The sequence below is a fragment of the Geotrypetes seraphini genome, chromosome 8, assembly GCF_902459505.1.
Source record: "Geotrypetes seraphini chromosome 8, aGeoSer1.1, whole genome shotgun sequence".
Classification (NCBI taxonomy): domain Eukaryota; kingdom Metazoa; phylum Chordata; class Amphibia; order Gymnophiona; family Dermophiidae; genus Geotrypetes; species Geotrypetes seraphini.
In genome coordinates this window covers 25556619-25579078 of record NC_047091.1, presented here as the reverse complement: position 1 = coordinate 25579078, position 22460 = coordinate 25556619, and the positions used below count along the sequence as shown (strand labels likewise).

General features: G+C 46.3%; 1 protein-coding gene across 2 annotated transcripts in view; it reads left to right on the top strand.

The window, feature by feature from the left end:
- Positions 1–4747: 4747 nt before the first annotated feature.
- The window catches only part of SPOCD1 (SPOC domain containing 1), an 83517-nt gene continuing 65804 nt past the window's right edge, over positions 4748–22460 (top strand). Inside the window, exons 1-6 of one of the 2 annotated variants that reach the window (XM_033953912.1) lie at positions 4748–4973; positions 5044–5184; positions 9050–9161; positions 9460–9607; positions 18280–18439; positions 19195–19311. In XM_033953912.1, coding sequence (XP_033809803.1) covers positions 9501–9607; positions 18280–18439; positions 19195–19311 — 384 coding nt within the window. In that variant the 5' untranslated portion in view covers positions 4748–4973; positions 5044–5184; positions 9050–9161; positions 9460–9500. Of the gene's footprint in view, positions 5185–9049; positions 9162–9459; positions 9608–18279; positions 18440–19194; positions 19312–22460 lie in introns of both variants that reach the window. The other variant, XM_033953913.1, reaches the window with a different exon arrangement.

The following is a 22460-nucleotide window of genomic DNA, read 5'->3' as shown; positions in this document are numbered from 1 at the left end:
TACTATTTAGACCGAACTAAGCCCCACAGATCATCTCCCCAACTCTTTTTGTCCTTTGATCCGAATAAATTGGGACGTCCTGTTTCTAAACGTACGTTGTCTAATTGGCTGGCAGCGTGCATTTCATTCTGTTATGCTCAGACCGGACTGACACTGGAAGGTTCTGTCACGGCCCATAGAGTCCGAGCTATGGCAGCATCTGTAGCTTTCCTCCGGTCCACTCCTATTGAGGAAATCTGCAAAGCTGCCACTTGGTCCTCAGTTCATACTTTTGCATCTCATTATTGTCTGGATACATTCTCCAGACGGGATGGACACTTCGGCCAATCTGTTTTGCAAAATTTGTTTTCCTAATGGCCAACCTTCCCTCCATCCCTCTTTTTGTTAGCTTGGAGGTCACCCATCAGTCAAGAATATGCTGCCTGCTTGTCCTGGGATAAAGCACAGTTACTTACCGTAACAGGTGTTATCCAGGGACAGCAGGCAGATATTCTTGCATCCCTCCCACCTCCCCGGGTTGGCTTCTTAGCTGGCTTATCATAACTGGGGACCGCGCGTCTGTGTCGGGCGGGAAGGCACTCGCGCATGCGCGGTGCGGCATCTAGAACTTTCCAAGTTCTTAGAGTGCAATCACTCTAAAAGTGTCCGTACCGGGGCTCCGTCAGTGCCGTCACCCATCAGTCAAGAATATCTGCCTGCTGTCCCTGGATAACACCTGTTACGGTAAGTAACTGTGCTATATTGGCTCCATAGAGTTTAAATTGAGCAGGATTTGTGCTCAGCTGTATGCAATAAATTAACCAAAGTGGTGATGCATAGATACATATAACTTTGTATAGCTCAGAGGTCCATACAAAGTTCAGCAGGAACTTGTCTAACTTCGTCTTGAATTCCTGGAAGGTGTTTTCCCCTATAACAGACTCTGGAAGAGTGTTCCAGTTTTCTACCACTCTCTGGGTGAAGAAGAACTGCCTTACGTTTGTACGGAATATATCCCCTTTCAACTTTAGAGAGTGCCCTCTCGTTCTCCCTACCTTGGAGAGGGTGCACAACCTGTCCTTATCTACTAAATCAGTGGTCTGAAACTCGCGGCCCGCCAGGTACTATTTTGAGGCCCTCGATATGTTTATCATAATCACAAAAGTAAAATAAAACAGTTTCTTGAACATATGTCTCTTTAGCTATATATTACAATATTATTAAGACTTAGCCAAAAGGAAAGATTTATAAACTATAAAGAGTTTTACTTCTTGCAAAATTGTCATTTCTTTAATAAGACATTAACTATTTTTTCTGAGGCCCTCCAAGTATCTACAAATCCAAAATGCAGCCCTGCAAAGGGTTTGAGTTTGAGACCACTGTACTAAGTCTATCCCCTTCAGTACCTTGAATGTTTCGATCATGTTCCCTCTCAATCTCCTCTGTTTGAGGGAGAAGAGGCCCAGTTTCGCTAATCTTTCGCTGTACGGCAGCTCCACCAGCCCCTTAACCATCTCAGTTTGGATGCTGTCAGTTTTCAATCCCCTCTCCACAGGCATATTACTGGAGCTCAGTCTATACCTCTGTTTTCTTGAAAGTGGGGATGGAATGCCTTGCTGCAGATGCCTTTATTACTAATATGTGACAAAGATGCTCTTGCAATATGAGAGAAGAAAGCAGATATGTTCTCAGGGATACTGAGTAGCCACAGTGGTGGTGGGAATTTGAGGAGAAGCATTAGGAAGAGGGTATGGCTAGTACTACATTCTGTTTCTGTACACATGTGCTCTATACATGCTGTGTATATGTCCCACAGTACACTCAGCTACACTGTGAGCACTTGCCCATGGGGTAGGAGGAGGAGAGGATATTAAGTGCAAGGGTGCCAAGTGCAAAAGTGGCTTTGTCTTAGTTTTGTGATCTGCAAAATTTATACTTTTTGGCTATACAAGTCACTTTAAAGCCAAAACATATACTGGCTCATATCCAGACAATAGGAGATTGCAGGTGATCTCCCATGGTCTACAGTGATACTGGAAATTCAATGCATTGAATTTCCAGTCTATTTTTGGTTGACTAATATAAAGCCGGTTAGCTGGCTAAGTCTCAACGGCCAAAACTGTACCACCCTTGTGTTTGGCTGCTGAACTTAGCTGGCGAGCTGCTGAATATTGGCAGTGACCGGCTCTGTTGCATAACATAGCGGGCACTGGCCAATCAGCTAAGCAGGATAGTTAGCTAGCCAGCTCCCCCGCTGAATATTTGTGGGTAGCTGACTATGTGCTATTTAGACAGATGGATGCCGTTCCTGGCCGTCTAAGTAGTGCTGAATATTGGCTCCATAGAGTTTAAATTGAGCAGAATTTGTGCTCAGCTGTGAGCAATAAACTAGCCAAAGTGGTGATGCATAGATACATATAACTTAGTATAGCTCAGAGGTCCATACAAAGTTAAAATTGTATATTCAGATGCAGCCCTTATACATATGCTCAGCAGCAGTTTTAGTCTAATTTTATATATGTATTGGATTCATATAAAGTTATATGGCTAATGCCATGCTGAAAATTTGCCTTGTTAGCAATGGTCAAAGTAGGGTTGTGATTTTCCTCAACTCTAGGTTGGGTATGGTCAAAGGAAAATTGTATTTTCTGCCTCTACAAGTGGAATCCATGCAGCCACACAGGTGATGTTATCATTAGACAGAACTGTAGACCAATGCAGCACGGGAGCCTCCCAGCCGTGTTCCTACTAATGCGATGGTGCATTAGTATCCCATCATGAGGGGCCAGAGGATTCTGCAACACTCCTGCCTGCCTCTCATGAATGAAAAAGACGATATTGATGTCCCACCCATCCAGTTTGGCGGGAATTTGGCATGAGATGGAGCTGTTGTTCATGGTTTGTGGTATTCCCCAGGATTCCCATTGCCTCCAATTCAGTATACTTTTCTGTTCCTTAGGCCTGTTACTTCATGTCCTGGGCTTATCATTTTTCATATAAGCAGATGATGTTCAAAACATGTTTCCAATTACTTCTATGATGAAACATTTCATTTTGTGAGTGAACATTCTTCAAAAATTTCTCAAAATTTGCTCAAATTAAATGCAGAAGAAACTTCTATACTATGGGTAGGTGGGGAGAAATAGTCTGAGGCTATTGAAGGGGATGAATTTAGAAGGTAAATACATTTATTTACAAACAACTGAGCGGACAGATATCTCCAAACTGGCTCAGCTGATGAGGATTCCTCTGCCGCGCTCAGCTGATGGGAAACCTACTGGGTTTTGGATTTTTTCACTCTTTGTGTGGTGGAAGAAGGTCATGACCACTAGAGGAGTAGGGGGGGGGGGGGTTGCCTTAAATCCTCCAGTGGTCTTCTTGGCAGTTTGGGCACCTTTGTGGAACTTAGACACAACTGAAACAAGTCTAACTGCTGACATCTAAGTTCCCTCTAGAAAAGCTTTGATTATGGCTGCAGTATGTCCAGGTTGAAGCCCACCCGATTCTCGCCCATAACACACCTCCCAACATGCCCCTTTGATCTCTGGACGCACAGCAGCTTAGAAGTGCTGCTGCAGATCCAGAAAGTTTGTTTTGTTTATTGGCACTTGGACGTCCCTGAAATTAGGACATCCAAGTGCCAACTTGGGCTGGTTTTTGGATGTTTTAAACTTTTGATTATGAGCCCTATAGGGTCTAATTTTACAAAGTTGCCTTAAAGCGTGGAAGGCAAATCTAGTGAGTGAGGAGATCTGGGACCAAAAGAAAAGTGAGAATCAAGAATGACACCAAGATAGCAAAAAAATTCAGTAGGGGTGATACAGGAGCCCAGGAGAGTGAGCAGTTGAGGGAGTACTGTAGTTAGATGATTAGTGAGCCAACAGACTACAGTTTTATTAGCAAGATGATGAGACAAGAACCAAAGGGCCACACTATCAAGACATGTCTGGAAAGCCCTAACGGAGAGTGAATCAGGGTCAGTATAGTGAATGATGAAAATGTAATCTGCATAAATATAGACTGAAATGGAGATTTCTGATATAATAGTAGCTAACAGGCTGAGAAATAGATTAAAAAACAGACGAGAGAGAATAGAACCTTGAGGAATCCCACTGTGAAGGGGTTGAGAGAGGAGAAGACAAAGAAGATATTAGAACTTTGAAAGAACGCCCTTTTAGAAATTAGGAGACTCAGCTTAGGATAAGCCCTGACAAACCAAGAGAAGATTAATGAGAGCAAGAGGGAATGATCTATAAGATCAAAGGCCGCAGATCAATTTGGGGAGGCGGCTAGAGCATTTTCTGCCCTTGTGAGGTTAAAATGAATGTCACTAAGGACACTGGCTAAAAACAGATTTGATGTTGAAGTTTAGCTCTCCATCCAAGTCAATCCAGATTCAGACCAAAGATTTTTCTCTTGCTAGGATAAAGGGACACCAGCTGTGTGCATCGTCAGTTTCCATTGCCTGTTTGAGGTTGTCAGCCCTTTTGGAAATAATGCAAAGCAGTGACCTGATCGTCTTTTCATGCAGTCACCAAGCATTACTGTCTCAATGATTAGGATAGTACTTTCCTCCAAGCTATTTTTAGAACCTGTTTGTAAGATAATGTGTTTTTGCACTTCAGCTTTACTCAACTGCATCAATACACTTCAGTCACAGCATGCTTTGACAACTTTCAGCAATGGAGTCATTACTTATTTGGCTGCATAGATCCTGTTTGTCCACTGAGAAAGCTTACTTACCTATAATAGGGGATCTCCATAGAAATACAGACCATATAGCCATGCAGTCCTTTCCATCAACCCTTTATCTGATGTGCTTATTAGCTTTGCACAATTTGAAGGACAGGGGAAATTACATCAGTGCCAGAACCAATATACGGTACCTAAGATTTTTGGACTCTGGAGAGCAGATTTGTTTGTGATTCAGTCCAATGACTTCACCACTTGTGTGACTCCATGATGCTGCTGTTTATAGAGAATCCTTGTTACAAGTAAGTAACTCTGCTTTAATTTTGGAGTACATTGCATTGTATATTAAATGTATTTTTCTGTCCTCTGCAGAGTCTTGTTGGAGCAGTTTGTAGACTCCATGGAGCCATTACACTAGGACAGCAAGATCTGTGCAGGCTGGAGGAACTGGAAACTGTGTCACTTGAGGATGAATCTGATCTAGACAAAGTACAGTCTCCTTATGTGGATGAGGTAGGCTTAGATCCCTTGCTGCCATTTTCTGGCTCTTATTCTGTATACCTGTAATAGGTTCTCCACAGAGAATATGTTCATCTATTCTTGCACTGCTACCTTCTTCATTAGCCTTTTTTGTCATATGATTTAGGTGGTTGGACTGTAAGGCTCAAGTATCCTTTTCTTATAACGGGATCTGTTTATACCTTCTCAGTGCTATGCTTTATATGTCTATACGAGAGGTCTTGGGATTTAAAATATGGCTTTATTTAGTTCAAATCAATAGTAACTCAGATCAACTAACAATCTTAAGTAAGATCAGATTAAAGAAATATGTACAGGCTAGTTCTTCTCCAAAAAGAGTCTGATTTAAAACAGAATTTCGCTGTAGCAGCACTTCTGATGTTAGCCCAGTTTGAATAGAAATTTCTCACCTCTGCCCAGGAAGAGATTGTCGCTCCCCCACTCCATCTCTCCACTAACCTTAATAGGGGGTGGTTTGGGGCCTGTAGGCTATAGGGAAGTTAGGTTAAATTTAGGGCTTGCTATGTAGCTATCCAGACCAGGCCTGAACTGTAGTTTCTAAAGAGAATTAAGCTATCACCATTATTGAGCCAAGCCGGTAGACTGAAAAAATTGCAACATAGAGCTGGATTGTTTATTCATAGGACAGAAGAATCGTGGTGGAAGGCCATTTAGGTCATGATGATCTGGGACAATGAAGGTATTCAGAGGGCAGGTCTGCTGAGACTCCCCTTTGATGGGCCTATCAGGGAATGGGTTGTGCATGCATAAAATGACTAGGCCTTTGCATCATAGGACCAATTCCCATGACTTAATTCTCATTAAGCTGGACCAATCATGAATTGTCAAGCTACATTATTTCCTTGTTGGCCTGTCAACACCAATGATGGTGCTTACCATTAATGGCTATGAGACAAATCCTATGACAATGGATTTACTGGACATTAGCCAGAATGAAAATGTGAGAGATCCGAGTATGAGTGAGAGCCAGAATGAGAGAGTGAGAGCATAAGAACATAAGAATTGCCGCTGCTGGGTCAGACCAGTGGTCCATCGTGCCCAGCAGTCCGTTCCCATGGCGGCCCTTAGGTCAAAGACCAGTGCCCTAACTGAGAATAGCCTTTCCTGCGTACATTCTGGTTCAGCAGAAACTTGTCTAACTTTGTCTTGAATCCCTGGAGGGTGTTTTCCCCTATAACAGCCTCCGGAAGAGCGTTCCAGTTTTCTACCACTGTCTGGGTGAAGAACTTCCTTACGTTTGTACAGAATCTATCCCCTTTTAACTTTAGAGAGTGCCCTCTTATTCTCTCTACCTTGGAGAGGGTGAACAGCCTGTCTTTATCTACTAAGTCTATTCCCTTCATTATCTTTAATGTTTCGATCATGTGCCCTGTCAGTCTCCTCTTTTCAAGGGAGAAGAGGCCCAGTTTCTCTAATCTCTTACTGTATGGCAACTCCTCCAGCCCCATAACCATTTTAGTCGCTCTTCTCTGGACCCTTTCGAGTAGTACTGTGTCCTCCTTCATGTATGGCGACCAGTGCTGGATGCAGTATTCCAGGTGGGGGCATACCATGGCCTGGTACAGCGGCATGATAACCTTCTCCAATCTGTTTGTGATCCCCATCTTAATAATTCCTAGCATTCTGTTCGCTTTTTTTGCTGCCGCTGCTGCGCATTTTACAGATGGCTTCATTGACTTGTCGACCAGTACTCCCAAGTCTCTTTCCTGGGGGGTCTCTCCGAGTACCGCACTGGACATCCTGTATTTGTATATAAGATTTTTGTTACCGACATGCATCATATGTTGAAGAGCAAGTGTCCAAGCACTAAACCCTGCAGCACTCCACTCGTGACACTTTTCCAGTCCGAGTATTGTCCATTTACCCCCACTCTCTCTTTCCTATCCGCCAACCAGTTTTTAATCCACGTGAGTATTTCACCCTCGATTCCATGGCTCGCAATTTTTCAAAGTAGTCGTTCATGCGGGACCTTGTCAAACGCCTTCTGAAAATCCAGATATACAATGTCGACTGGGTCACCCTTGTCTATCTGCTTGTTTACTACCTCGAAGAAGTGCCGTAAGTTCGTCAAGCAAGATTTTTCTTTGCTGAAGCCGTGCTGGCTGGTCCTAATCAGATTGTGTCCGTCAAGGTGATCAATGATGCGGTCCTTTGTCAGCGCCTCTACTATCTTTCCCTGCAGAGAGACTGGAAAAATGTGTCATGGAGAAGGATGTCTTGATGGAGTGGGGGAGCGACAATCTCTTCCTGGGCAGAGGTGAGAATTTTCTATTCAAACTGGGCTAACATCAGAAGTGCAGCTACAGCGAAATTCTGTTTTAAATCAGACTCTTTTTGGAGCAGTACTAGCCTGACATCAACTAGCAAAGTTCAAGTCCGTTCACTAAATAAGGGTTAGGCTAGAGTAAATGAGACATAGTGATTGTAAGTTTGTACATATTTCTTTAATCTGATCTTACTTAAGTTTCCAAGTTTATTACATATTTGATATACCGTCTATCAATGGTTACCAATACTAAACTTTAAAAAGAAAGAAAATAAAAAAATAAAGGGGAGGCATTCATAGTTAAAATATCAAGGACAGATCACATAAACATAACATAACATAAAATTATTTATATACTGCAATACACCGTGAAGTTCAATGCGGTTATCATGGGGAGGGCACGACAAGTAACGTAGGCAAGATCAGACAAAGACATATGGTAACAAAGGGGCCTGTGGGAAAGGATAAGTAAAGTACATCGAGATAAAATAAATTAAAAGGGAGGTAAAAAAGGGGTGGAAATAACAATAGGGAGGAGATAGCGCTTATTACTCTGTTTGGCCAGGAGTGTTGTGTCTTCCCATTTTTTTGTTTTCATGGCTGGTAGGCATCCCTAAATAGGAAGATCTTTAATTTGCATCTGAATTTGTCAAGGGATTCTTCAAGTCTGATATCTGATGATACAGCATTCCATAGGCTGTGACAGAGAAAATAGTGTTGCGCTTGTAGAATAGTTCTCTTATGGATGGGATATTAAGTAACTTTTGATTGTTGGATGTGATGGGACATACTAAATAAGGAGTTTATCGAGAAAGACAAGTCGAAGAATTTTGTATGTTGTTCAATGTGAAATGGGGAGCCAGTGTGCTTCGCGGAGTAAAGGGGTGATGTGATCATATTTTCTTGCCCCATGTATGAGTTTGATGACCGTATTTTGAATGAGTTGAAGTCTGCGGGTTTCCTTTTGTGTGATTACAGTAGTCAGTTTGGGAAATGACAAGTGAGTGAATCAGGATTTGGATAGAAGAAGGGTCCTGGAGCGATGTAATTGAGCAAATTAGTCTGAGTTTGTAGAAACATCGTTGGGTTATCACACTTATTTGATCATGATAATTGAGGTCTTTGTCAAGAGTGACCAGCAAGAATTTGATTTTAGTGTCGGTCTGAATGTGGTTGGAGTCTATGCATATTGGTCTGCTTAAGTTTGTTAGTTGATCTGAGTTACTATTGATTTGAATTAAATAAACCATATTTTTAAAATCCCAAGCACCTCTCGTATAGACATATAAAGCATAGCACTGAGAAGGTATAAACAGATCCCGTTATAAGAGAAGGATACATGAGCCTCACAGTCCAACCACCTAAATCATATGACAGCAGGGGCTGGTGAAGCAGGTAGCTATGCAAGAATAGATGAAAACTTTGTTGCTCTGTAGGATGCTATTACAGAGAACCCCTGTTACCAGTAAGCCGCTTTGCTAATAATTTATATGGAGTTGCTTATAAAGTAAAGATATTTTCCTTTCTTTTGTTTTTCTTATTGACATCTGTTTCATGTCACGGTGAAACTAGGTGAGTGAAGGCCATGATGCCACCTCTTGCAACAAGAAAGCAAAGCTGCTCCTGAGGCCATATGGTGCTAACTTGTTTTTTAAAAAGTCAGCCCTGGACACTGAGACACAATGTAAGTGATGCTAGGCTTGATAGTCCCCCTTAACAGTGCATACACTATACACATGTGCTTTGTACTTGTGTGACAGGGGGAAGTTACATTCTTTGTAGACATGCCATTTAATACTTTTCTACTCACAGTTGGTTCATGGATTGTTTAAAATTTGATTATGCTATGGGATTAAAGAAGAGCACCAAATAATTTTTTCCTAGGGATTTTACATCTCTTGGTTTGTTATCAGTCTAATTCACTACCACATCTGAAGAGGGCAGCTAGTTATGTTTCTTAGAATCTGCTGTCTTGTTTCAAGGTATTGCAAAAAGGAGAAAGGAGACAGGAGAGAAAAATCATATGCCTAGAAGGAATTGGTTTTTCTCACCCAAGGTGGTGCCAGTGCTGACTGAAGAGCAGGTGCGAGTGACAGCTGTTGAGACATTCTACGATATCCTGCTGAAAAGGTGAGGGGCTCAGTGTCCAGTGCTAACTACTGTAGCTCTCTTCTAACAGGACATTTCACATCTGGACTTTTACCTACTAAATGATGACAGATAAAGGCCAGTTGCTGGTCCTATCCATTCTGTCCAGTTGTTCTCTCTGGTGTTCTATCATTTTGAGTGGATGAGCATATATGCGTACATTCTCAAACTACGCCATATCTTTTCTGTGTTGCCTTGATCCTGTTTCCAGCATCACTCTGGTCTGAACTTGCTTACTAATGCAAGGGTTTTAGCCATCACCACTTTGTGAAGATTACCTCAGCTTTTTTTGGTTGATGTTAGGTTTGGAACTATGGTAGTTCTGTGTTAATTTGTCCTTCTTGTAAATATAATGTAGCCATACTGCTGATTTTAGGAATGTATTTCTGGCTACTCTGTGCAGGTTTTCATGGCGGATGCTGTAGTCCACCTGTTACTTCCCATTGAACTTATGATATTTTAGAAAGCAAACAAAGAGAGAATGACAACTTTGAACTTTCCCAAGGTAGGGAGAACGAGAGGGCACTCTCTAAAGTTGAAAGGGGATAGATTCCGTACAAATGTAAGGAAGTTCTTCTTCACCCAGAGAATGGTAGAAAACTGGAACGCTCTTCCGGAGTCTGTTGTAGGGGAAAACACCCTCCAAGGATTCAAGACAAAGTTAGACAAGTTCCTGCTGAACCGGAACGTATGCAGGTGAGGCTGGACTCATTTAGAGCACTGGTCTTTGATCTAGGGGCCGCCGTGTGAGCGGACTGCTGGGCACGATGGACCACTGATCTGACCCAGCAGCAGCAATTCTTATGTTCTTATGACTCCTCCTATTTTTTAAATTATTACCAGCCAACAGCCCTTGTCTGAAACATATTGAATTTGTTTTGGCTTTGGTTGCAGGATCCTGTACTGGCAGGTGTTCCAAACATCTGACCTCCTTTTCATAAAGAAATGTTTTCTTATGTCTCCTTTAACCTTTCCTCCCTGCAGCGTCATTAACATCCCTGTGGTGAATTTAAACTTTCCATGCTTTATCAAAGCTTGTTGGAAGGGATGGTCAGGGTTGGTGTTCACTTGATGTACTAGTCATAGGGAGGGAGTACCATGCCGTATAAGAGGACATGATTTATCATTCCCTAATGCAACTATAGTGACTGATGATTGTGTCATCAGAAAGGGATCTTAGAAGGTGGCTGCATCATTAAAGGGAACCCAGGGTTGTCTAGGTGCTGGTTAGAGAATAACACGGGAAAAAATCTGTCCCCACCACTGCCCTGTCACTGGACCACCATCCCCTTCACTGCCCCGTCCCTGCCGTCCCCTTCACCGCCCCGTCCCTGAACCTGCTGTCCCCTTCACCGCCCCGTCCCTGAACCCGCTGTCCCCTTCACCGCCCCGTCCCTGTCCCCGCCGTCCCCTTCACCACCCCATCTCCGCAGCATCCACCCTTCCCTCTCGCCACCTCACTGCCCTTCAGCGGCCCGAGAATCTCCCTCCCTCCCCCTTACCTTCACGGCGTAAAGAAATTTAAGGGAGGGAAGGTGCGCGGTCCCTTCCCTCCCTCCAGCCAAATCTATCTCCCTCCCTCCCCCTTACCTTCGCAGCGCTTTAGAAAAAAAAAAATTATGCCGGCGAAGCCTGCCTGTGCCGCCCTGCAGTCGCGTGTGTGTGGGCGGAAGCTTCTCCTCTGACAATTGTCATTTTATAAACACAAATAAAACAGAGCAAGGTTTAACAAAACCCATCTCCCCTCCCTTTCACAAATATCCCCTTTACTATTGTGAAAACTGGGCAAACCAAATTCTTTAGCACTCTCCAGACCAGTAGAGGTTAACTTTACGAATGGGTATATATCTAATCATGACCAGCAGGTGGAGACTGAAAACAAAACTTTGGGACAGTATATCCTAGCCCCTCCTCTCTATTTCCCTCAGTCTTCTTTCAGTCTCCAGCAGGTGTTGAGTGATCTGTACCCATCTCCCTTGGTAGGGCTGTTGGAATTTGTTTAGGGGGTTTATTGTCCCTGTTTTTAGCCGGACAGAGCTTGGGCGGACTCTGTTTGGGGGTTCGTCCGACCTCGGGGGTGTTAAACCCGGCGGGTCACGAGCGGGGTCCCTCCCCCCACTTCCTCCACCTCCCCACATTTTTTTAGAGGAGCCTCAGCAGTAAGCCTTGCCCCCTAAGTCAAGCAAGGCATATTGCTTCGAGAGCCTGTGGAGTCTGTTCTGTAAAAAAAAAAAAAAAAAAAAAAAAATCCTGAGGTAGTGCTGGTCTGAAGGGTTGTTTCCCTTTAAGAAAACTGTATTTTACTGTATTTTTTCATGTAACCAGCACTTTTTTATAGCTAGGTCGCGTATGGAGCAATTGTGCCCTTCTCTGGGGGAGTAGGACACAATTTTAGTCCAGCCGCGAGGCACTCGCGGCCGGCCTGAACTCGGCGGTTTGGGTCGGTGAGGTGGTGGAGCTCCGTCGGCAGCGGCTGCAGGCGCCCAGAGCTCCCCGCCGATGGTGCCTCGCGAGTCGGCTTGGAGCAGTGGGGAAGCCCGGTCTTCCACAACCGCCCACGGAGGGATTCCCCGAAGGATTCCCTCTCAGCTGATTTTTTGACAGCTGATGCCGGCTTGCCTGCTTTAGCGGCTGAGACTATTCAGGTTTCTCAGCCGCTTCAGGCTATGGAGGGAGCTTTTTTGGCGGGAAAAACCGCCATCTTCTCTGTCTGGCCCCTCCATTTTGTCTTCCACCTCAGGTGACCTTCCCCCTGTTTTGACTATGCAGGGGCAAGGTTCTGCTGGGTCCCCTGCTGTGGCAGGGAGTCCCTTGGGACCCTCGGGGGGTTTTTCTCCTGAATTTTTCTTTTCTTTATGCAGAGCCTATTTTCAGGCGGCTGGGGGTCCCGGTTGCGCCCAGGGGGTTTCGGGGGGTGGGTTTTCCTCCGCGCTCCCTGCGGCTTTGCCTCTTTCGTCTGGCGTGACGTCCCCTCCGCCGCCTCCCTTGTCCAAGCGTCCGCGGGTGTCGTGGGACGAGAATTTGTGGTCGGAGGAACGGGTCGGTCTGGAGGAGGACCTGGACCCTTCTGAGGAGTTCCAGGACTCTCTGGAGGGGACGGAAGCTGGCGGCGGGTTGTCGGATTTCCCGTTCTCCAGTGACGAGGCGTCCGTGGTGCGCCTTTTTCAGAAAGATGAGCTGCCTGACCTTATTCAGCAGGTTTCTTCGGTTTTGCGTTTTGAGGACGCGCCGCCGGAGACTCCGCGTGTGGGGGACCCCCTGTTACGGGGGATCCGTTCCGTTTCCCGCTCTTTTCCTATGCATCAGGATATTCGGGATATTATTCTGGAGCAGTGGAAAACGCCGGAGACGCCGTTTCGGCTGGCACGCAGCATGGCTCGCCTGTATCCCATTCCGGAAGGGGATCGGGCTACGTTAGCTTCGCCAGTCGTGGATGCGGTGGTCTCGGCAATTTCCAAGCGGCATACCGTGCCTGTTGAGGGCGGTTCTGCCTTGCGGGACTCTGAGGAGCGCAAATTGGAGAGCATCCTTAAGCAAAATTTTCAGGTCTCTGCCTTTGGGGTCCAGGCGGCTATTTGTGGGGGACTGGTCGCTCGCGCCGTGTTTCGGTGGGCGGAGCGGGTCTTGGATCGAGAGTCTGACGACTGGTCTCTGGTGGATCAGGAGGTAGCGAAGATTGAGATGGCGGCCTCATTCCTCTCAGATGCTCTATATGACTTGGTGCGGATCTCGGCTAAGTCTATGGCTTTTGGCGTGGCCGCAAGGCGTGTGTTGTGGCTGCGCGCTTGGGCGGCGGATGCTGCGTCCAAAGCTAAGCTTACTAAATTTCCCTTTCGGGGGTCGTTTTTGTTTGGAGAGGACTTGGATAAGTTGATTCAGACTTTGTCGGACTCGAAAGTTCCCCGTCTGCCGGAGGACCGTGCCCGTCCGGCGTCTCGGGGGGGTGCGGCCCGGGGGCGTTTGCGGGATTTTCGCAAGTATCGCCCTGGGCGTGGGGCTGCTTCTTTCCAGTCTCCGGGATTTTCCCGGGGTCGGTTCTTCCAGTGCATGCAGCCCTTTCGGGGGGCCCGTCGGGGGGCAGGGAATCCCTCCGCCGGTTCCCCCACTTCCCGTCCTGCACAATGACGCCTTGCCGGCGCTCCCTTTGGTTCCGGTGGGGGCCCGGCTGCGTGAATTTTTCCCCAAATGGGCCGAGATCACGTCCGATCAGTGGGTCCTGGAGGTGGTGCGGGACGGTTATGCCCTGGAGTTCGCCCGCTCTCTGCCGGATTTTTTCCTCGCTTCTCCATGTCAGACTCCGGGGAAGACGCAGGCTTTTCGCCAGACCCTTCAGCGCTTGCTAGATCTCAGGGCAGTTGTTCCGGTGCCCCCTCCGGAGTGGGGCACGGGCAGGTACTCCATTTACTTTGTGGTGCCCAAGAAGGAGGGGACCTTTCGGCCCATCCTCGATTTGAAAGGGGTCAACAGGGCTCTCAAGATTCCCTCTTTCCGTATGGAAACTCTGCGGTCGGTCATTCTGGCGGTTCAGCCGGGGGAGTTTCTCACTTCTCTCGATCTGACGGAGGCCTACTTGCATGTTCCCATTCGGGCCTCTCATCAGCGTTTCCTGCGCTTTGCGATCTTGGGTCGGCACTTTCAGTTCTGTGCGCTTCCCTTTGGGCTGGCCACGGCTCCTCGGACGTTCACCAAGGTGATGGTGGTCGTCGCGGCAGCCTTGCGGTCGGAGGGCATCCTGGTACACCCCTACCTGGACGACTGGTTAATTCGGGCAAAGTCGTTGCAGGAAAGCTCCCGGGTTACTGCTCGGGTGGTGGAGTTTCTCCGGTCGCTGGGCTGGGTGGTCAACCTTTCCAAGAGTCGGTTGGTCCCGGCTCAGCGTCTGGAGTACCTAGGGGTGCTGTTCGACACCTCCTTGGGGAGGGTCTTCCTCCCAGAGGGCCGGGTGAGCAAATTGCAATCTCAGATTCGCCTGCTTTTGGCGTCCCGGTGTCCTCGGGCGCGAGATTTCCTCCGGGTCTTGGGGTCGATGGCGGCGTCCCTGGACGTGGTGAGGTGGGCGCGGGCCCACATGCGTCCTCTCCAGTATGCTCTGCTCCGGAGGTGGTCTCCCCAGAGGCACGGGATGGATGTTCCGGTCCCCCTGCGAGGCTTGGCGCGCTGCAGTCTGCGTTGGTGGCTCCAGACCCCTCACCTAGTTCAGGGGGTGGGTCTGGATCTCCCGCAGTGGACGGTGCTCCTGACGGATGCGAGTCTCCTGGGTTGGGGGGCTCAGTGTTTGGGTCACTCAGCTCAGGGCACCTGGTCCGCGGAGGAGGCCGCCTGGTCGATCAACGTGTTGGAGACCAGAGCGGTCCGTCTGGCGCTGTTGGTTTTCCACTCCCTGTTGCTGGGCAAGTCGGTCAGAGTGCTGTCGGACAATGCCACGGCGGTGGCTTAGGTCAATCGTCAGGGGGGCACCAAGAGCACTCAGGTGGCGCAGGAGGCGGCTCTGCTCATGGTTTGGGCGGAATCCCATCTGCTGGACCTCTCGGCCTCTCATATAGCCGGAGTAGAAAATGTTCAGGCAGACTTCCTCAGTCGTCACTTTCTAGATCCAGGAGAGTGGTGTCTCGGCGCCGAGGCGTTTCAGTTGATAGTGCAGGCTTGGGGGCAGCCCCTGATGGACCTGATGGCCACGGGTGGCAATGCCAAAGTGCCCCGCTTCTTCAGTCGTCGCAGGGACGGTCTGGCCGAGGGTCTGGATGCTCTGGTCCAGCAGTGGCCAACGGAGGGGCTGTTGTATGTGTTCCCTCCTTGGCCGCTGGTGGGCAGAGTGCTTCTTCGCATTGTTCACCATCCGGGTTTGGTGGTGCTGGTGGCGCCGGATTGGCCTCGCCGTCCGTGGTATGCGGATCTGGTGAGGCACCTGGTAGCGGATCCTCTTCCTCTGCCTCTCTCGGACGACCTTCTGATGCAGGGTCCCATTCCCATGTTCGACCCGTCTCCCTTCTGTCTTACGGCGTGGCTCTTGAAAGGGGTCGCCTTAGCAAGAAGGGATATTCAGACAAGGTGATCTCTACACTGTTGGGGTCCCGGAGGCTTTCTACCTCTCGGGCTTATGTGCGGGTTTGGCGTCTCTTTGAGGAATGGTGTCGGGCGCGGGGAGTGACCTCTTTTCGCGCTTATCTGCCTAACATTCTGGAGTTCTTGCAGGATGGCCTGGATAGAGGCCTGGCTTGGTCTTCTCTCCGGGTTCATATTGCGGCCCTGTCGGCCTTTCGAGGGTTGGTGTCAGGTCAGCGTTTATCGGCTCTTCCTGATGTGATTCGGTTTTTGCGGGCGGCCAAGTTGCTTAGGCCTCCCCTACGGCCCTCGGTTCCCTCTTGGGATCTTAATCTGGTTCTCTCTGTTTTGGTGCGTCCGCCTTTCGAGCCCTTGGACGACTGTTCTTTGAAGGACCTTACTTTGAAGGCGGTCTTTTTGGTGGCCATTACTTCTGCTAGGCGTGTTTCTGAGCTGCAGGCTTTCTCTTGTAGGGCTCCCTTCTTGGAGTTTTCTAGGGAGCGGGTCGTCTTGCGGCCTGTTCCTTCCTTTCTGCCGAAGGTTGTTTCTCCTTTTCATGTCAATCAATCGGTGGTTCTCCCGGTCTTGGGTGGTCGGGAGGGCTCTTCTGAGCAACGGCAGCTGCGCAAGTTGGATGTCGGTCGGGTCCTTCGCTCTTATGTGCAGCGGACCCAGGAATTCCGGAAGTCCGATCATCTCTTTGTCCTCCTGGCGGGTCCTCGTCGGGGAGCGGGCGCTTCTAAGGCTACTATTGCGCGCTGGATCAAGGAGACGATTGCTTCCGCTTATCTTCTGAAACAGCAGCCTGTTCCGGAGTTTCTCAAGGCTCATTCCACTCGGGGTCAGGCGGCTTCTTGGGCTGAGTCGTCGCTCGTGCCTCCAGTGGATATTTGTAAGGCTGCGGTTTGGTCCTCCTTGCATTCCTTTGTTCGTCATTATCGGGTTGATGTGCAGGCGCGTCGGGACGCGGTGTTCGGTGAGCGTGTACTGGTATCGGCCCTTCGGGGGTCCCGCCCGTGAGAGGGACTGCTTTGGTACGTCCCATTCGTAAAGTTAACCTCTACTGGTCTGGAGAGTGCTAAAGAAGGAGAAATTAGGTTCTTACCTGCTAATTTACTTTCTTTTAGCTTCTCCAGACCAGTAGAGGTCCCCACCCTGTCTGTTGTTGTTGTTGTTGGGGCTGTTGCGCGGGCAGTTTTTGGTTTTTGCTGCGGGTTCTAGTATTTTTCTAGGGCCGGGGAGAATTGAAGAACAGCGGCTGTGGCTCGGCTGGCTTAGCTGGCGAGCTGTGGGGACATTCTTCCTTCGGGAATTTCTCCTCTGCATTTTCCAACAGCATTTTGGGTATGTTATTTGTTACTCCTTTTGGAGTATTGTTTTTTCTCTCTGTTGTTTTCCAGTTCTTGGTTCTGCTTGGCTATTCGGCAGACTGAGGGAAATAGAGAGGAGGGGCTAGGATATACTGTCCCAAAGTTTTGTTTTCAGTCTCCACCTGCTGGTCATGATTAGATATATACCCATTCGTAAAGTTAACCTCTACTGGTCTGGAGAAGCTAAAAGAAAGTAAATTAGCAGGTAAGAACCTAATTTCTCCTTACTACAGAATGCTACATAGAAAAATCAAGCTAACAGAATACTTTAGTCACACATGGCAAGAATAATATTAGGGGAGTGCAACTAGGGCAACTGCCCCCTGGTCAGAGAGAGAGCCCTAAGCCAGCTGGAAGCTAAAGAAGCACAGCCTGGATTTTGCGGTTCCCAGTTATGTCTAATACCAACCCTAGCAGGATACATATTTCAAATCTGAAATATTCTAATCACAAAATATAAAATACATTTTTTTTTTCTTTTTGTTGTCTGGTAATTTTATTCTTCAAATCACATTGGTCTCAGCTTTGGTTTGAGGTTCCTTCTGTCTTCATCATGGCATGGCTGGCTCCTGAAGGTAAACTAGGTGCAAGAGAAGCTGGGGAGAAGATGCCGAGTCTGACACTGGTGCAATTTTTTTTACCACAGGAATAAGACTTTTCACCGCTCCCATGGGGCGGTAAATTCCCACGGGGCGGTGAAAGGTCTTGTCCCCATTCCTGCAGTAAACCAGTTGCAAATGTCTCCATTCCTGCGGTTTTGCTACGGTGACCCGCGGTTTACCACGGTAAATGGTCCCCGTGTCATTCTCTAGTGTTGGCTTGCCTGGCGAACATTTATTGTTTTTATTTGAGTCTTCCTTGTCCTTTCTTTCCTCCAGCATATGCATTTGAATTGTATTGCAGGCCTTGTATAATTTTGTATGCTTTTTCTGAACTGATAAATAAATAAAATAAATTCTGCCTGCCCACGGTTTCTGGAAATTTTTTGACACCCGAAATGCTAATTTCTTTGCTTTTTACTATTTCTATAATCTCCACTGAGAGACACATCAGTTTCTTTTCTCATTTCCATTAGGAGAGGAGATTGCAATGGGGATTGACTCTAATCTTGTTTACTACTCCTGGGAGATGTGGAGGAAATAGAATGAGAACTATCACATTTGTTTTAATGAATTACAAGAAGTCTTGACTCTGCTGAATGAGTGGCCTTGCTAAATGTTGCTGCTCTGATTATATTTCTAGAGTTCAAGAATCCCCAGACCTGGATGTACAGGAGGAGACGGTCAGGATGGTGGCACGGAATGTGGAGAGAGAAATGTTTGCACTCTTTCCTCCCAGTGACCTGCGTTACAAGAATAAATATCGCAGTCTTCTCTTTAACTTACGAGACTCCAAAAACATGGTGAGGAGCTTGGAAAAAAGACACACACCTGCATTAGTACATCAGGCTGTAATATTGAGTGTGGTAACAAACAGCTGAGCAACTTGGATATGAGAGGTGGTGACTTCCATTAATTGTCAGTTATTAGGAGCTCTGAATGGATCTGCCTTACACCCGATTCAGTTACATATGGGGAGAGTGAGGTGCAGTGGTTAAAGCTACAGCCTCAACACCTTGGGGTTGTGGGTTGAAACCCACGGTGCTCCTTGTGACCCTAGCCAAGTCACTTAATCCCCCCATTGTCCCAGGTACATTAGATAGATTGTGAGCCCACTGGGACAGATGGAAAAATGCTTGATACCTGAATAAATTAATGTAAACCATTTTGAGATTCCCTGGGAGAATGGTGTAGAAAACTGAACAAATAAATAAACATTAGCTTGCAATGCAGGAGAGTTCCTATTTGATTTTGGGAGGATCAGATTGTTAGAAGGGGAAGCAGGCTTTGGAACTGAATGTATAAGGCATCCCTATTGTGCCTTGTCTTACTAGCAGAGGTCTGTTTGCTAGGCTGTCATTGCTATCCCTCTTCTTAGAAGCTCTGCAAATAAAGGGAGACTGAGCACTGCACTGATGTTTGCTAGAAAACTAGGAGGCAGATTTTTAATGAGGGAATGTGAGAGAATGAGGACTGAGGTGTCTAGTGTGTGATGGGGTCTTTGACCTTTTGTAGTAGTAGTCAAGACTGGGGTCACAAAATCTGTGTTGTTTTTCAGCATCTCTTCCGTCAGGTGGTCCTGGGAGAGATTACTCCACAATGTTTAGTCCTCATGAGCCCCATTGAATTGGCACCCCAGGAGCTGACAGAGTGGAGAAACAGAGAGAATAAGCGTGTAAGTAAACTGTTATTCTGCACATGCCCTCTTTGCTGCTGCTAACCAAGACTGATGTCATATGCACTGTGGAGGAAGAAAGAAAGTTACAACAGTCTGCCATTCTGGACAGTGGAAATGTTATGTCCTAGATACATTCTGGAATTTGTGTGCAGCTGTGCATTGCAAGAGTTCTTGCATTTTGTCAAAGTTTTACTATCATCATCTTGTTTCCTCTCTCCTTATTCCCCACCCCTCCCTCCCTCTTCTCATTTGGGAACCACTACGCAGGGTTTTCATTTAATCCATTTCATTCATGCTCTCACCAGACAGCTATTGGGAATCACCTCCTTGTAGAATTTCCTCTCTTTTCTCATAAACATTCCAAATGCTCAACTCCCTTAAGAGATTTTTTTTATCAGTGCTACACTAATGTAATTGTAAGAACCAGTTTCTCCCTTGTAACATAGAAACATGATGGCTGATAAAGGCCAAATGTCCCATCTAGTCTGTCCATCCGCAGTAATCATTATCTCTTCCTCTCTCTAAGAGATCTCATGTGACAATCCCAGGCTTTCTTAAATTCAGACATAAGAATAGCCTTACTGGGTCAGACCAATGGTCCATCAAGCCCAGTAGCCTGTTTTTATGGTGGCCAATCCAGGTTACTAGTATCTGGCCAAAATCCAAGGTGTAGCAATATTCCATGCTACCAATACAAGGCAAACAGTGGCTTCCCCCGTGTCTTTCTCAATAACAGACTATAGACTTTTCCTCCAGGAACTTGTCCACACCTTTCTTAAAACCAGCTACACTATCCGCTCTTACCACATCCTATGGTAATGCGTTCCAGAGTTAACTATTCTCTGAGTGAAAAAAAAAAAAATTTCCTCCTATTGGTTTTAAAAGTATTTCTGTGTAACTTCATCTGGTGTCCCCTTAGTCTTTGTAATTTTTGACGGAACGAAAAATCGATCCACTTGTACCCGTTCTACTCCACTCAGGATTTTGTAGACTTCAGTCATATCTCCCCTCAACCGTCTCTTTTCCAAGCTGAAGAGCCCTACTGTTTTAGTCTTTCCTTATACGAGAGGAGTTCCATCCCCTTTACCATCTTGGTTGCTCTTCTTTGAACCTTTTCTAGCACCATTATATCTTTCTTGAGATAAGGAGACCAGAATTGAACACAATACTCCAAATGAGGTCACACCATGGAGCGATACAGGGGCATTATGACATTCTTAGTCTTGTTAACCATCCCTTTTTAATAATTCTCAGCATCCTGTTTACTTTTTTGGTCGCCACCACACATTGGGCGGAAGATTTCATTGTATTGTCTACAATGATACCCAGATCCTTTTTTTGGGCACGCTAACCACCAAGGTGGACCCTAGCATCCAGTAACTGTGATTCAGGTTATTCTTCCCAATGTGCATCACTTTGCATTTGTCCAAATTAAATTTCATCTGCCACTTGGACGCCCAATCTTCCAATTTCCTAAGGTCCGCCAGCAATATTTCACAATCCGCATGCATTTTAACAACTTTGAACAGTTTAGTGTCTTCTGCAAATTTAATCACCTCACTCGTTGTTCCAATTTCTAGATCATTTATAAATAAGTTAAATAGCACTGGTCCTAGTACACCAGTCCTAGTACTGACCCTTGCGGCACTCCACTGTTTACTCTCCTCCATTGAGAAAAATGACTATTTAACCCTACCCTCTGTTTTCTGTCCGATAACCAATTCTTTATCCACAACTGAACTTTGCCACCTATCCCATGACTCTTTAATTTTCTCAGGAGCTTCTCGTGAGGAACTTTATCAAAAGCTTTCTGAAAATCTAGATACACTATATCAACTGGCTCACCTTTATCCGCATATTTATTCACACCTTCAAAGAAGTCAAGCAAATTTGTGAGGCAAGATCTCCCTCGGCTGAACCCATGCTGATTCTGTCTCATTAAATCATGTTTGTCCACCATCTCTTCTGGGAGACTGTTCCACACATCTACCACCCTTTCTGTAAAAAGGTATTTCCTTAGATTACTCCTGAGCCTCTTACCTTCATCCTATGCCCTCTCATTGCAGAGCTTCCTTTCAAATGAAAGAGACTCCGCATTTAATCCACTTAAGTATTTAAACGTCTCTATCATATCTCCCCTCTCCTGCCTTTCCTCCAAAGTATACAGATTGAGATCTCCATACACCATTTTAGTAGCCTTCCTCTGGACCGACTCCATCCTTTTATTATCTTTTTGAAGGTGCAGCCTCCAGAATTGTACACAATATTATAAATGAGGTCTCACTAGAGACTTATGCAGAGGCATCATTACCTCCTTGTTCCTACTAGCCATATCTCTCCCTATGCACTCTAGCATCCTTCTAGCTTTTGCCGTCATCTTTTCAACCTTTTTGGACATCTTGAGATCATCACATACAATCACACCCAAGTCCCACTCTTTTGTCGTGCACTTAAGTTCTTTACCCCCCTAAACTGTATCGTTCCCTCGGGCTTTTCCATACCAAATGCATGACCTTGCATTTCTAAGCATTAAATTTTAGCTGCCAAATTTCAGACCATTTTTCAAGCTTCACCAGGTCTTTCTTCATATTATTCACACCATCCTGGGGTGTCTACTCTTGCAGATTTTGGTATCATCCGCAAAGAGACAAATCTTACCTGACAGCCCTGCAGCAATAACGTTTATAAAAATGTTAAAAAGAACAGAACCTTGAGACACACCACTGGTAACATCCCTTTCCTCAGAGCGATTTCCATTGATCACTACCCTCTGTTGCCTTCCACTCAGCCAGTTCTTGACCCAGCCCGTCACTTTGGGACTCATTCCAAGGGCACACAGTTTATTTATTAAACATCTGTGTGGAACACTGTGAAAGGCTTTGCTAAAATCTAAACACACCACATCTAACACACTCCCTCTATCCAATTTCTCTAGTCACCCAGTCAAAGAAATCGATCAGATTTGTCTGACAAGACCTACATCTAGTGAATCCATGTTGCCTCTGGTCCTGTAATCCACCGGATTCTAGAAACTTCACCATTTTCTGTTTTTTTTTTTTTTTAAATTTATTTATAATTTTATAAATAATTATCAAGTATAACTTGTACAGAAAGCAAAAATTTAAGTTTAAGGATACATAGCCATA